This window comes from Pseudorca crassidens, chromosome 4, assembly GCF_039906515.1.
Source record: "Pseudorca crassidens isolate mPseCra1 chromosome 4, mPseCra1.hap1, whole genome shotgun sequence".
Lineage (NCBI taxonomy): Eukaryota > Metazoa > Chordata > Mammalia > Artiodactyla > Delphinidae > Pseudorca > Pseudorca crassidens.
This window is the reverse complement of record NC_090299.1, coordinates 151,934,316-151,949,715: the sequence shown is the minus strand read 5'-3', so window position 1 is coordinate 151,949,715 and position 15,400 is coordinate 151,934,316. Positions and strand designations below refer to the sequence as shown.

Genomic DNA, 15,400 nt, shown 5'->3' with positions numbered 1-15,400 from the left:
CAAAGAAATGCAGCAACATGTGCACAGTGTTTCTCCCCAGGAGAGCCCTGTAGAGACTCAGCACCCGAGGTCTCTGCTGGGGCTGATCCTGCAGGCACTGTCTGCCCAGCAGGAAGCAAACTTCCAGACTCCCAAAGGAGAGCACTGTCCAGCATAAATCAGATTGCACAAAGAGCCTAGGCAGAGTAAATCACCTCCAGGATTCAGAGAGAGGTTCAAGCGCCACGCTCCCTGACTCCAGGCAGTGGCCACCCTTGCAAGCAGACTCTTCTAAGGCCAGCAGCTTCAGGCCTGATACGTTAACTCTTTTCTGCACACCCTTTATTAGCACACAGGCACTCCTCCATTTATTGCGCTTTGCAGATACTGTGTTTTTTTTTCTTTACAACTTGCAAGGCTTGTGGCAATCCTGCATAGAGCAAGTCTATCAGTGCCATTTTTTTTTCAAAAGCATTTGCTCATTTCATATCTCTGTGTCAAATTTGGTAATTCTTGCAATATTTCAAACTTTCATTATTATTTGTTATGGTGATCTGTGATGAGTAATCTTTGATGTTACTACTATAATTGTTTGGGCATTTTTTAGCAATAAAGTATTTTTAGATTAAGGTACATACTATTTTTTCAGACATAATGTTATTACACACAATAGACTACAGTATAAACATAACTTTTATATGCACTGGGAAACCAAAAATTTGTGTGACTTGCTTTACTGCAATATTCGCTTTATTGCAGTGGACTGGAACTGAACCTGCAATATCTCCATGGTTTGCTTATATTTTGGTAGTTTATTAAACGTGAAAGTAAATCAACAGTTTAAGTATTTTAAAATCACTGTTAGGGGCTTCCCTGGTGGCACAGTGGTTGAGAATCTGCCTGCTAATGCAGGGGACACGGGTTTGAGCCCTGGTCTGGGAGGATCCCACATGCCGTGGAGCAACTAGGCCCGTGGGCCACAACTACTGAGCCTGTGCGTCTGGAGCCTGTGCTCCGCAAAAAGAGAGGCCGCGATAGGGAGAGGCCCGCACACTGCGATGAAGAGTGGCCCTCACTTGCCACAACTAGAGAAAGCCCTCACACAGAAACGAAGACCCAAAACAACAAAAATAAATAAAAGAAATTAATAAACTCCTACCCCCAACATCTTCTTTTAAAAAAAAATCACTGTTAATTTTTTCTTAATCAAGTTTTAGAAGAATTTAAATACTCATAATTATAGTTTAACTCATTTGTTTATTCATTGAACAAATATTTATTGCGGGCCTACTCAATAACTATGCTGGATGCTAAGGACAAAATGGTGAGAAGATACAGTTTCTGAACTCAGGGAGCCTACAGTCTATTGGGGGAGCCATCAAATAATCACTGAACAAAGGTATGACTACACAGTGTGAAAAGTCACCTTTTGATCACACATCACACCAGGTGTCCAAGACACAGAATCTTTAAGTTGGCTGCAGTCTTCCCAAGCAATCCTGCCCAAGAAGTAGGCATAACTTTCTGTCACCAGGTAGTCAAGCTACCCAAGCTCTGTTTGTTTACCATGGCCACACCCTGGTGAAGCTAAGGTAGTCCATTTCTGTATAAATAAACCTTAGTACCCTCCCATAATTAATTCCACCTTCCACAGACCAACCTTTATGAAACTGAGCTATCATCTCAGATCTCAAAGCATCCTTTTGGAAACTAACAGTAATTTTTTTTTTTTTTGGTTCATACAGTTTGGAGGATTTTTTTTAATTGAGGTAAAATTTACATAGCATAAAATTAACCACTAACCATTTTAAAGTGTACAATTCAGTGACATTTAGTACATTCACAGTATTGGCAATTATCACCTCTGTCTAGTTTCAAGTTCTTTTCATCACCCCAAAATGAAACCTTGTACAAATTAAAAGCAGTCACTCCCCATCCCTCTACCCCTAGCCCCTGGCAACCACCAATCTGCTTTCTGTCTCTATGGATTTATCTGTTCTGGATATTTCATATAAATGAAGTTAAACAACAAGTGACCTTTTGTTTTTGTGTCTTGCTTTTATCACTTAGCATAATATTTTCGAGGTTTGTCCCCATGGTACCATGTATCAGTACTTTTTATGGCTGAATAATAATCCAATATATGTAATTGTTAACTCTCACCCTCTACTTAGTGTTTTCTTCCCTAACTCCTAAAGAACAGGATTCAATCACCTATAAGGAAAACCAGATTCAGAAAACGCATTCGTACTTCTATGGAAAGGACATCCTTTGAAATGTAGAGGTTTCCCAGTGGTGGGTCCAATGCCTTTTTCTCCTGTACACAATGCACGAAAATTTTCTGCAGTTTTGGGTACAATATCTGCAAACAATTCCAAGACAATTCGACCAACTGAAAGAAAAAATGAAACTGTGTCAGTATGCAGAACAACCAGCTAAATAACCAAATGGTAAAAGGAGAGTTGGTAATTTTATGGTGACTGAAATACCGAGTTCTCTTTTTTGGTCAGTTTTCTAATATTCAAATTCAGTCTACCTCATGTTAAGTATCATGTATCTAGATGAATTTGAAACAATTATTTTACTACATCTTACAAAGGATCATCAACACAGCAGCCAGAAGAGTAGCACCATTTAAGGACACCATGAACTAGGAATGGTTTTCATTTGATTAATTTCTCTGACATGTGCTCATAACTTCCCATCACCAAGTAACCAACAGGAGAAAATGAAACATCCTGAGGGGTCACGTCGGCCATGCTGTAGGTACAGCTGTAGTCTTTGTGCTCTGTGGAACCTGCCCAGTGCTGCCTCTGAAGCAAAAGCTAAAAAGTTCACATTCTAGACAATTCCTAAGGCAGGTAAAAGATAAACCTGGCACTAAATTTCAAAACAAAATCAAAGTACTGATACATATAAGTCTGTGTGTTGCGGGGGGGTGTGTATGCGCGCGCGGTCAATGGAAGAGGATCACCTGCCCCACCAGTAAGCAAAGGATGTTGCAGCCATCGAGCCCTCTCATTACAGCCGCCTGCACAGTGAGCCCTGCGGGAGCTCAGCATAAAGACAAACGGGCTGCCCAGTGCCAAGCCCACCGAGCCTTCAGCCGCTGCAGCCAGCCCAAAGGTGCCCCCGGAGGAGACTCAGGGTGAGAAAGCACAGGACGCTGGCCCCGGCAGCCGAGGTGCACGTCCAAGGAAGGGTTTCAGTGAGCCCGGACTCTTGCATCTCCCTATACACAGAAAAGCGCTACGTCCCTTAACTTGACATGCCTGGTTTCCTCTGTTAACAGTCATCTTTTGATGTTCCCACGACCTGGTTTTTGTTGCAAAAACTCCTATATATCCCGGCTCCTCCCTTAGCCCTTCAGAGCAGTCCTCAGAGCTATCTGCCAGGCTGCACCCCGGCCTTAACGTCCTCAGTTTTGTCCACCAAATAAAACAAAAATCCGGAACTTTTAGGCGACGGGAGCCCCCGAGACGCATATCCGGGGTTTTCTTAATGTCCCCCAAACATAAAAGCAGGTGGCGGGGAAGGGTGGCCAAGTCGGGCGAGACAGACCCAAAGGCCGCCACCAACCCCGGACAGAAACCTCCAGAAACTTCCGCACGCCCCAGGGCACCGGTACAAGGTCGCGGGCCCGCCCCAGCCTCTGGGACCCCGACCCCGGGAGCCCCGCCTCCTCACCTCGCTCCCCTCCGACGTCCACGTCCAAGAAGACTCGGGGGTTACTGGGGTTGGACGGCTTAGCCTGGGGGGACGGGTGCGACATTGTGGCCCGCAGACGTGTTCGCGAGCTCCTCGGAACACCCCGTGGCCGCCGCGCAGCCCGAACCCCAAAACCGACTACGTCTGCGAAGAACTGCGGCACTGGCGACCAGCTTCCCACAGGAGCCCGGAGGCCGCGGCCCGACTTTCCGGCGTCTCCGCCCGACTTCCGGCGTCTCCGCCCGACTTCCGGCGTCTCCGCCCAACTTCCGGCGTCTCCGCCCGACTTCCGGCGTCTCCGCCCGACTTCCGGCGTCTCCTCCCGCCCTCCGGCGGCGTCTGACTTCGCTGTTGGCCGTGCTCTCCTGGTCGTGCTTTCTCTGCCCCCGGCCTGCCCTGTTTTCTCGCTCACTGAAGCCGCAGCTCCAGGTATTTCTATCCCTGTCGCTCGAGCTTTATGGCTCTTCCTGCCGTCGTGGCGTGGGGGAGAGCGTGTCGGACAGCCACGCCCCTTCCAGCCTCCGGGTCCCGCTCACTAGCGAGGGGCCGCTGCTGTGAAGCTCCGTTTGTCTGGGAAACGGGGCAGGAAATGCCAGGGTCCGGGGGTTTGGGGCAGCCTGGCGGCTGTGTTGTGCTTCGATTCTCGCCCGGCCGTGGGAGTGAGGCGGGGGCCGGGCGGAGGGTTCCCGGAGCCGCGGCCTTGCTGTCGCCCGGGTCCCCGTAGGGGCGTGTGTGCAGGCCTCTGGCCCCGCCGCGGGGCAGCACGCCCTCGCCTCTTCGTGCAGCCTAATTCTGGAGAAGGGTGGTGTGGTCCTTAGCACTTCGCAGCGTTCTCGTTGCTTATTAACTTCCTGCTTCATTTGTCACCTCCCGTTAGAATGGAACCCCGGGCAAGAATTGTCTTTTCTTTTCCTCTTTCTGTCCCCGACGCTTCTCCCGGTGTCTGGCCTTGAGAATGTTTATGAGAAAATGTTAGCAAGAGCGTTCGTCTCCATGTGCCTTTATGGACAACTCCAGAAGGGCCGCTCCATCAGCTTCTCGCGCTGACCTTTTCAAATTCCAGCGCCTTAAAATTAGTGTAGGGGCCTCCCGGGGGGTCCAGTGGTCAAGAATCCGCCTTGCAGTGCAGGGGACGCGGGTGCCATCCGTGGTCGGGGAGCTAAGCTCCCACGTCCCGCCGCGCAGCCAAAAAAAGAAAAACAGTTACTGTAAAATGTTAATTTCTTATGAGTTGATGTTCTTCGGTTTCATGGTGTTTATCCGTTCTGTTTCCCTGAAGATCCAGAAGGGCTCAGCACATAACCTCTGGGCCCCTTGATAAATAACAGTCGAAGTAAACTCTTCCCTAACCCAGTCTCATTTCCGGGCTGCAAGCTGGTAACTTTGACTTTGCCTCCAAATATCAAAGGATACATAATAATTAAAATTTTTATTCTGATTTACTAGCTTAAAAGCAGGTTTTAGCTTATTATTCCAAAAAATTGTCACTTTTACACCGTAACCTCATAACCATTCTTACCAAGATGAATATCCTGATTAACTAGGCACCATAACTAAACACTACTACTTGGCTGTCAGACTTTGGGGGGTTCAAATTCAATCTCTAATAGATACTATCCTGTGACTTTGGACAAATTACGTAGCCTCTCTGCCTCAGTTTCCTCATCTAAATCTGGGTAACAATATGTATATTTTAAGGCTTTTATGAGGATTAAGTGAATTATCTAGGTGTTTTAGTATCGGACACACAGTAAGTACTCAATAAGTGTAAGCAATTACTAACCATAAATAGCCAATACTTTATTATAATAATTACTAATATCAGCATATTTTAAAATGAAGTTAAAACTGCAAAGGTGCTTTGAGGCTGCCTCTGCATTCTTAGAAAATAGAACGTGATTCTTCCTGTTATACAGGTTTCTGGGTGTAAGAGACTAATCCAAATGTTACTCTCACTGTGTCTAGAGTTTTCACAGTAAAGTAACAGCTTTATATAAACTGTCATATTCCTCGAACCAACCCGAATAACAGAATCATACCTTTGAAAACCTCTCCAGAACTGATCTCCAGTGAGAAGATAAATCCTTCTAGAAGACAACGTGTCAGTCTGCTTAGTTAAGACAGGGCTTCTGAGTTCTGAAATCTTGCCCATGTGTAGCTAGAACAGAGCCAAGACTATGCACTATCTCTGAAGGCTAAGGACACAATTTCATCCCAAGAGAGGGAAGAATATTATTCCGAAGAGCCTATTACTGTTTCTGTCTGTTCTTCGTTAAGTGTGGCAGGATAATATTAACAGGTTGCCTCCTCCAGCCACTATCCTCTTCTCTCGATGTTTTTGTGCATCACTCCACCCCAAATGAGCAGCTAGGCATTCTGTGCTTATTGCTTTAAGGGAAGATGTGACAGCAAAGAAAGCGTCCTTCCTGGCTTTGGTGTTGCAAAAGGCTTGGCTTTACAGGAACAAAAAAGACTCCTGGCAGAGCAAGAGATTTGGATAAAACATGTTTTGTAAGAGCCTGGCTTTCTACTCGCAGAAAAAACTGAAACAAACCCATCTCCTGTGCTGGGGACCAAGGAGGCTGTGAGTGGTACAAGCAAGAGAGAAGGAGGGGGGCAGTGGGGGCCGGTCTCCACCTTCCCCGAGATAGGGAGTCTGAACCAAGCTCCCCAGTCCCATCCTTGGGACACTGCAGACCTCCATATTTGGGTTTGTGAGATCCGAGAGCAGGAGGAAGGTGTGCCCAGAGACCTGAGCACCGCCCAGGAAGGCAGTGGGCCCAGAGAGAGAATATGGACTCATGGGACGCCTGGTGTGAGTAGGTAGGTGGCAACTAGATGGACTCTCAAAGACCTTCTGTGCCCTAACGTGGAATGCGAGCAAAACGGTATCCCTGTATATCCAGGTGTGCCGTGGAAGAAGAAAGACGCGTCCACACTTCAAGGGAGCTTGCAGAAGGGAACTCTGAGCCCAGCAGAGGCTGGGGAAACTGATGACTGCATTAAGATGCTGTATTTCTCACTGGATGCCCATGTAGACAGATGGCATTGGAAACCAGAGGCTCCCAACCTAAACACTCGTCACCAAACTAGACATTCTCAAATTTAGATCCAGCTGCGGGGTTGGTGGGAGATACCAGGAATTGGCAGAGATTATGGTATCACCAACCGTTTGGAAGAGGCAATTCAAAACTGAACTTAATTAAGGTGAGTTATAGAAAAATAAACTTGTGTTTGTACCTTCACATGGGAATAGGCTGTGATAAGGACCCAGACCAGTTTGAAGTAACATCCAACCCCACTGTCAAAGGTAAGAAATCAGGAAGGACACCAGGGACTGGGGAGAAAGCTTCAGGACCTTAGATGTTAAGAGTCAGCCTCTGACAGCAAAGTCGGAACTCGGGGAAGAGGTCCACATGCAGCTCTCTAAGGAGACAACATGACTCTGCTCCTAGAAGGAGCGCTGGTGTGGATGAGGTGGCAAGGTGTTGGAGAAGGTCCTCAGTAAGGACCCCTGCTCTGAGCCGCACAGAGAAACGGCTGCTTCCAGTGCAAGGTCAATCGTTAAACATTAGAGTGGAAAGGCAACGCGCAGCCTCTGCCTGCTAGATGTGTGACTCTCTAAGGATAATTGTAGGTCTTCCAGGTGGGAACATTGAACCAACGGAAGACAGCAGATGCCACCAGGGGACAGCAGAGTCTCTGCCATGAGCAGAAATCATCCCACAGACAGAAATGGTGCCATGCGCTCTGGGCCTGAGGACCCCCATGTGACAAGATCCATCCTCCAGGAGCTGGAGGGGATGCAACAAAAAAGGGTATTGATGACTGGTGCACAGTGACACCAGTAAGAGGGTTTGTGTCTACTCCTTTCCTGAGGAGTAATAAGATTCATTCTGTTTTCCATTGCAAAATGTGTATTTCTCTGATAGACCAAAACCAATGATACACTAATGTGAACCCAAAAAACCATTGTCGAAATCCTTAGTATTCCTTCTCTCTGAAGAAAAATGTTCACATTCATCTACAAGGACTTCCTCAAAATGGATTTTATAATTATCACAAACAGAAATAATACCAACACCTACTGCTCATTGCTGTGTGCCAGCCTCTGTGCTGAGTGCTTTACATAATTAATGTTATTTAATTCTCAACATAACTGTGTCATAGGTGATCTTAACATCCTATTTTACTTACCAGGCAAATAAGTGCTAGCGAGGTCACGAAAGTTGCCTGATGTGGCCTCCTAAGCCAATTCACAATGTACTAGAAAGATGGAACCTGACACTGTATCTTTAAACCTATAAGATTTAAACACTGTAAGAAACTCCAAGATATTTAAAGGGCCCCAAGCTCCTTGTGACATCAGCACTGGACTTGGTTTATCCTTCTATAACTTGGCTTTGACCTGGCATCTTAAACAGTTTAGGCTTCTATACCTTTTGTAAGTCATTATCTATAGAATGTGAACCGAGGCAAATAAAACACTTTTCCATAGAAAAAGAAAATAATAAAATTTCCTCCTAATCACTTCGCAGAGAGATTAGAGAGTTGGTGCCAGTCTTCTAGCGTCTCCATGAATTTCCCTAATTCGGGGCAGAGATTGAAGGCAAAAGAAACTAATAGACATGCAAGTAACAAATCCTGGTGACTGACTGAAGGGTTACCCTAAGTAGAAGCATCTATATAGAGAAGGTCTGTTAGGACCTTTTGATTGACAGAGACTTTTGTGATATGTTGAGGATTTAGGATTATCTCTAAAGAGGCAACGTAGGATTTTTAGCAGGGTTAACATTAAAAGATTTGCATTTTTAAAGATTACTCCGGTTCTAGCATGGAGAACAAAATCAAAGGAGCCACAACAGATAGAAGGAGGGCTGTGCACCACTTAGTAGTGGTGAGAGGTGACTCTAGCTTGTGCAACGATGCTGATAGTAAAGATGGATAAAAATTGATAGATGAGAAAGCCAAATGGGGAGGGAGGTGTGAAATCAACAGTTCCAAGCAATGGATTGGATATGGGATGTGACGGAGAATGGATGAGGGACAGACTACACCTCGATATGGGAAGGCTATTTGCGATTTATGGTGGGAAACTGGAAGAAGATAATATTTGAGTGGAATATCCTAAGTCTGGTCTTGGATACGTTGAGTTTGAGGTACCCTTGAGACATTCGAGTGGGGATGTTGAATAGTTAATTGGATATATCATGGGGGAGGTCTAAGATCAAGATGGAAATTTAGGGGTCATTAGTATACGGGTGACAATTTCATGGGGACAGGTGTGATTTCGGGGGGAACAGAGCAGAGGGTGAGTAGAGAAGAGGTCCCAGGGCAGAGCCTTGAGGAACCACAGCATTTAAAGGCCCAGGAGAGAAGGATATGTCTGAAATGAAGGCAGAGAAGAAAAGTCGGAAACACAGCAAGGAAAGAATGTGGTGTCTGGGAGCTCCCTGGCAGTCCAGTGGTTAGCACTCCGCACTGTCACTGCCAAGAGCCTGGGTTCAGTCCCTGGTCGGGGAACTAAGATCCCACAAGCTGTGCAGCGCAGCCAAAAAAAACCAATGCGGTATCATGGAAAGAAAGAATGTTTCAAGGAGAAAGTGAAAAACAGGTTGACAGGTAAATGTGGGAGGTCAAGTAAAAAGAGGACTGAAAACATCCACTGAATATAGTGACCACGGAGGTCTCTGATGACCTCGCTCTGGCATTAATAATCAATGGTATTACATCTCTAGTGGAATAATTCATGGTAGTAACATTTATTCCCAATAATCTTAACATTAGTTTTAATGTCCTTAAACTTACTGAAAATGATAAGTACAGTATAGAATTCCTGTAAACATTTAAACGTCTTTGGAAAAAGAGGGTTTTTTCCCCACAGCATGATCCAGTTCCTTTGGCAGAATGGTTTGTGGGAATTAAAAGAACTAACATTGCTGAATATCTGCTGTGTGCCTGATGCTTTCACATGCCTTGTAAGCATCGTCTGCATCCTAGCGTCCATGTCAACCATTGTAGATCAACACTGATGGCTGGTGGTGACAGTCTGAAGTTCAAAAAGGTGAGTTGTCACATGGAAGGTTTTGAGTCCTCTTTCCTATACCACATCCCACCAAAGTTGTTGTGTCCAAAACTGAACTCTCATCTGCAAGTCCCCACACTCAAATTACATTCTCCTCGTGTCGTACCTTCTCTATTTTTTAACAAGTATCATGGGCTAGAAATATTTAAGCTCTCACTCTGCAGAAGCAGAAAGCGTCTGGCAGGCAGCCGGTCCTCAGAAATGTTCATTGTCACAATCTGTCCGTTTCTCTTTATAACATTCTCAAAGCCACCTCCCTCCTGTTCAGGAGCTTTCACACTGAGATGGAATTGTCATTGATGGGTCTGCCATCTCTAGGTTCCCCCCTAGTTTATAAGAGGAGCATTAAATAACATGATGGATGGCGTTCCTGATGATACCAAAACACAGACTCTACTACTCCTCAAGGCTTTTTCTTGTATTGACCCTCAAAAACAAGTATACAGGGGCTTCCCTCGTGGCACAGTGGTTGGGAGTCCGCCTGCCGATGCAGGGGACACGGGTTCGCACGGGTTTGTGCCCCGGTCCGGGAAGATCCCACATGCTGCGGAGCGGCTGGGCCTGTGAGCCATAGCTGCTGAGCCTGTGCGTCTGGAGCCTGTGCTCCGCAATGGGAGAGGCCCACGTACCGCCAAAAAAAAAAAAAAAGTATACAAAGGAACATATTGTTAAGTCATTTTTACAGGTGGCCAGAATAGTACTGTCTATTGAGGGGTATAGATTTCTAGAATTCAAATTCGAAGGATGGCTATGTTTAGCGAAACCAGGGCTTAGTGCTTATCATCTTCTTTTTGCAATTCCTGCTGATGGTTATGTGGTATCAGCTAGGCTTTTAACAGGCTCTGAATTGTGGCTCCATCATTGAGATGACAAGTGACAATGTGAAATGAAGGATTTCTGTGCTGTTGATAGGAGAGTCATTCGAGTGCCCTGGATAGCAGACCAGTGTGAAGCAGAGAAATGAGCTTGTATTTTTGCCCACAGAAAGGAATATCTCACCTTGCTAAGAAGAAAGGTTTCAGAGAGGGTTATGGCTTTCCTCAAATCGCAACAATGGATCTATTTAAGTCCTGGAACTCTGCTGGTTGCCCCAGAAATCTGTACTACAAAGCATCATCCAAAAAAAAAAAAGTCAACCTTGACTGTAAAAGCGGTGAGGCTGGTGTTTGAATCCTTTTTCACAGAGGAGGAAACCAGGTAGAAGAAGCTAAAGAATATGTCCCAAGGCTATGTTGTCAGAGCTGGCAGGCCGTGAAACATGCTGGCTAGGTCAGCAAGAGCATTGATCTTTCTCTATCTCGATGTTTGGGAACATCTACCAATAAAACGGTTTTGTTTTTATCATTAGTGATGATAGTTTTATCATTGTTGCTTTTGAGAAAAAATTAGCCAGCCGGTTCAGCTGCTTCTTGAGTATTCCCTTAAAAGTGACCACTGGACCATGCTGTTGGAAGGAGGCTGTGTGTTCAGGTCATTAAAAAATAACAAATCTTGGACTTCCCTGGTGGCGCAGTGGTTAAGAATCCTCCTGCCAATGCAGGGAACACGGGTTTGAGCCCTGGTCCAGGAAGATTCCATATGCCACGGAGCGACTAAGCCCGTGTGCCACAGCTACTGAGCCTGCGTTCTAGAGCCCACAAGCCACAACTACTGAGCCTGTGAGCTACAGTTACTGAGCCCACGTTCCACAACTACTGAAGCCCACGCACCTAGGGCCCGTGCTCCGCAACAAGAGAAGCCACCACAATGAGAAGCCCGCGCACTGCAACAGAGAGTAGCCCCTGCTTACCGCAACTAGAGAAAGCCCACACACATTAACGAAGATCCGATGCAGCCAAAAATAAATAAATAAAATTTAAATAAATAATAAATCTTTTAAGCTTCAAATGGAGAATTTAGATCATAATTATTTAGTACACGGTTGAATTGGAATGGGATCTAGGAAAACAGAATTCCTCTGTACTCAGATTCTTGAGACATGCTGGATGAGGACTCTGTTCATTTCAGTTTACTTTTATATCTAGGAAAATACTCAGATATGATAAAGTGATAATACTTGCTGAAGTATTTCCATTAGTAGTATAACATCTACTGAGAAAAACTGTCTTTATTCAGCTGACATAACTGAGTACCTAATACCTGCCAGGCCTGACATATAGTTATAAGGAGAAATAGACTTGCTGTTTTTAAGGAGTTCACTGTTTTACAAAAGAGACAAATCATTATAATATATGTATAATATGTATAATTTGTGTATAATGCATTTACATAATAACATGTATAATACTCAAGATGTGGGAAAAGAATGGGAGATTCAGCTTTGGAGATCTCTAACAATTTTATAGGGGAGACACCACTTGATCTAAGTCTTCTTAAATTCCAGAAAATACTTCACCAGCAGACACCTGTTAATATTATACATATAGCATGGCCTAAAAACTGTTTAAGAAATTAAAAATTAAAAACCAGTGAAAGAAAAGCTGTTATTCCCAAAGTATGGGGGAGAACAAGATGGAATGTTAATAGTAGAACATCTGATAAGAATGAGACCTAGATTCTCAGTTTATTGAGGAAAAAGGTAGTGTGCATCCTGGTGGTGTAAATACATGAAAGTCAAATAGAAAAAGAACTCTCCATGTATTCACAGTTCATCCAGATTTGCTCCAAACTCAGAACTGTAAGCAAAACTCGACTATTAATTCTAGAGTACGTTCAGTGTTTTCATTCCTTATTCAAAATCTAAGAATGTTTGAGAGACGCTTAAATGACACATATTATCTACCCAAAACTTTCAATTGCTCAAAGACTAACTCATGAGACATTTTCATTTGTATATGGAAAACGTTTCCTTCTAGTCATGTTGTTTGCCTAAGTAGAATTTTTTTTATAATTAATTTTTATTTGAGTATAATTGATTTACAGTGTTGTGTTAGTTTCAGGTGTATAGCACAGTGAATCAGTTTTACGTATACATAGATCACTCTTTTCTAGATTCTTTTCCCATAGAGGTCATTACAAAGGATTGAGTAGAGTTTCCTGTGCTCTACAGCAGGTCCTTATTAGTTCCCTATTTTATGTATACAGTGTGTCCGTAACAGTCCCAATCTCCCAGTTTATCCCTCCCCACCCTTATTCCATAACCATAAGCTTGTTTTCTGCATCTGTGGCTCTATTTCTATTTTGTAAATAAATTCGTTTGTATCATTTGTTTTAGATTACACTTATAAGCGATACCATATGATATTTGTCTTTCTCTGTCTGATGTACTTCGCTCAGTATGACAGTCTCTAGGTGCATCCATGGTGCTGCACATGGCCTTATTTCGTTCTTTTTTACGGCCGAATCGTATTCCATCGTGTATATGTGCCACAGCCTCTTCATCCATTCCTCTGTCCACAGACACTTAGTAGATTTTTTAACTTACCGGACATCAGTGTTGGGGAAAGGTGGAACCGGACCCAGAGCCAAGCCGGGCGGAGTGGCAGCAGGCGGGGTCGGGCTCTGGGAGCCGCGGGCCTGGGGCCCGGAGATGGTGCTGGCCGCCAAGGCTCTTTCCGTTGGGCTGCACACGGGAGTGACGGTGCTCAAACAGCCGCTGCTCTAGCGAAGCTGCTCATCCTAGGGGGTCGCGAACCGCTGCCCGCCCCCCACCACTGGGACTGGCGTGCCGGAGAGGCGGTCCTTTCCCCACCGAGCGTCTCCACCCAAGCCGAGGACACTGCGCGGTGGGTGGGAAGCTAGTGCTGTGCCGAGGCCTGAGCCCCTGGCTGGCGTCGACCGCCCTCTGCACCGTGACCCAGGCGCCGTGAAGAAGGTTCTCCCTCCGGAGGAGACGGAGCAGGTTTCCGTCAAGCCTGGCACGAAGACGTCTCTGACGACGGTGGTGAAGGAGACCTCCTACCTGATGATGATGATGCAAGGCATGTCCCACGTGCTGGCCCACCCGCTGCATGTCATCTCAGTGCACTGCGTGGTCCAGTTCATGGGAGGAAGGCCAAGTACAGCAGAAAGTTGAGCTCCATTGGGAAGATTTTCACAGAAGAGGGGCTGCTGGGATTCTTTGTCGGCTTGATCCCTCACCTCCTGGAAGGTGTGGTTTCCTTGCGGGGCTGTAACCTGCTGGCCCGCTTCCTCAGTGCCTACCTGGTGGGTGACACTCCAGGGGGGCTGGGGAACGACCAGAATCCAGGTTCCCAGTTCAGCCAGGCCCTAGCCATCCAGAGCCACCCCAGATATGTGATGGGGATGGCAGTGAGCGTACTGACCTACCCCTTCCTGCTGGTGGGCGGTCTCATGGCTGTGAACACCTGCAGGCTGGGCTGCCGCCTCACTCCTCAGTGTTCGAATCCGGATCCGCTGCTGGAAGGACCCGAGTGTGCAGGGCCAGTTCTTCCGAAGCTCCAGCCTCCTCTGCCGGGTGTCATCAGGATCATACCTTACCCTGGAGTAACCTGAATCACCTAAAAAAGCACACTGTCTCGGCCAGGACACCGTGGGTGAGGCCGACCATCGTGGGACACGTGTAAGATGACCAGCCCAGCAAGACCTAGATGTGCTCCAGGCCAGCTGGGCTTCAGTTTCCGTAGGTGCCATGCAGGGGCTGGGTGGCATGAGACTGCGTCCAGTGAATTGGTCACTGTTAGGCCTGGGGAAGGTGGGGCAGAATCCCCTGGCTTTGCAGATTTCCCGAGTCTGCCTCCTGCAGGGGGCCAGAGAATGGCTCGTGGAGCCTGAGGTTGGATGAGCAAAGGCTCGTGAGGTCAGATCCCAGCCCCCATTCACAGCCCTCAGGTCAGCCCCCCTCTTATCCTGCAGCTCAGCTGGGAGCTTCGCTCTCCAGCTTTGTAAATAGGGTGTGATCCCTTTTCAGGAGCCACCGTCATGTCCAGGCCTTTGCTAGGAGGCTGTCTTCGTTTTTCTCAACACTGCTTTTCTGATAAGGAAGCACCTTCTAAATGGAAACCGTGTGACTGCTCAGAATGTGTCCCCCTTGTCAAATGCTCGTCGGTTTCGTGGTGACGCCTCACGTGCAGGATATGGTTACTTGTGCGGCTGTGAACACCCAGATGTTAGGTAGATCAGTGTCTCTAGTCCTATCCAGTTGGAAGTTCCTAATAAGATTTGACCCTTTTTCCCTCAAATAAATGCATTGGTGGTGATTTCGAAGAAAGTAAAATAAAATAAAATTGCTAGGTCTTTTAACACCATTTATGAGAAATGTAAATGGTAACAGGCCCAGATTGTGGGACTGCATGGGCTAAAAGAAATGCCTTTATAATTTATAGTAAGGCAAATATTATTGTTTAAAATTATTTGTATATTATAAAATTTATAGTATTTAATTTTTAAACAGCTGATTTTTTAAATTCTCTACATATCTTTTAGTGGAAGATAATCAATTACCATTAAACTGAAATTTTAAATAAGCACTAATATGTATTGCATGCTGATGTGTCACCAGTGTTCTATATACTTTATATCAATTTGCTTTTTAAGAAATAATTTACATGTTCAAAGAATATAATCAAAAAATGAAAAAGGTATAGAGTGAAAAGCTTTCTGGCCACTGAAGAAATACTTCAAAAATTTCCACCAGGAAATTCCAGCTTTAGGGGAAATCAATGCTAC

At 45.6% G+C, this 15,400-nt stretch overlaps 1 protein-coding gene and 1 pseudogene across 3 annotated transcripts in view; one reads left to right on the top strand and one right to left on the bottom strand.

The window, feature by feature from the left end:
• The window catches only part of PPID (peptidylprolyl isomerase D), a 29,821-nt gene extending 25,900 nt beyond the window's left edge, over window positions 1-3,921 (bottom strand). For all 3 annotated transcript variants that reach the window (XM_067737073.1, XM_067737072.1, XM_067737071.1), the window contains exons 1-2: window positions 3,667-3,921; window positions 2,231-2,371 (exon numbers count right to left, since the gene is read on the bottom strand). In XM_067737073.1, coding sequence (XP_067593174.1) covers window positions 2,231-2,371; window positions 3,667-3,751 — 226 coding nt within the window. In that variant the 5' untranslated portion in view covers window positions 3,752-3,921. The remainder of the gene's footprint in view (window positions 1-2,230; window positions 2,372-3,666) is intronic.
• Window positions 3,922-3,999: 78 nt separating this feature from the next.
• LOC137224079 (mitochondrial carrier homolog 1 pseudogene) lies at window positions 4,000-15,201 on the top strand (annotated as a pseudogene).
• Window positions 15,202-15,400: the final 199 nt, after the last annotated feature.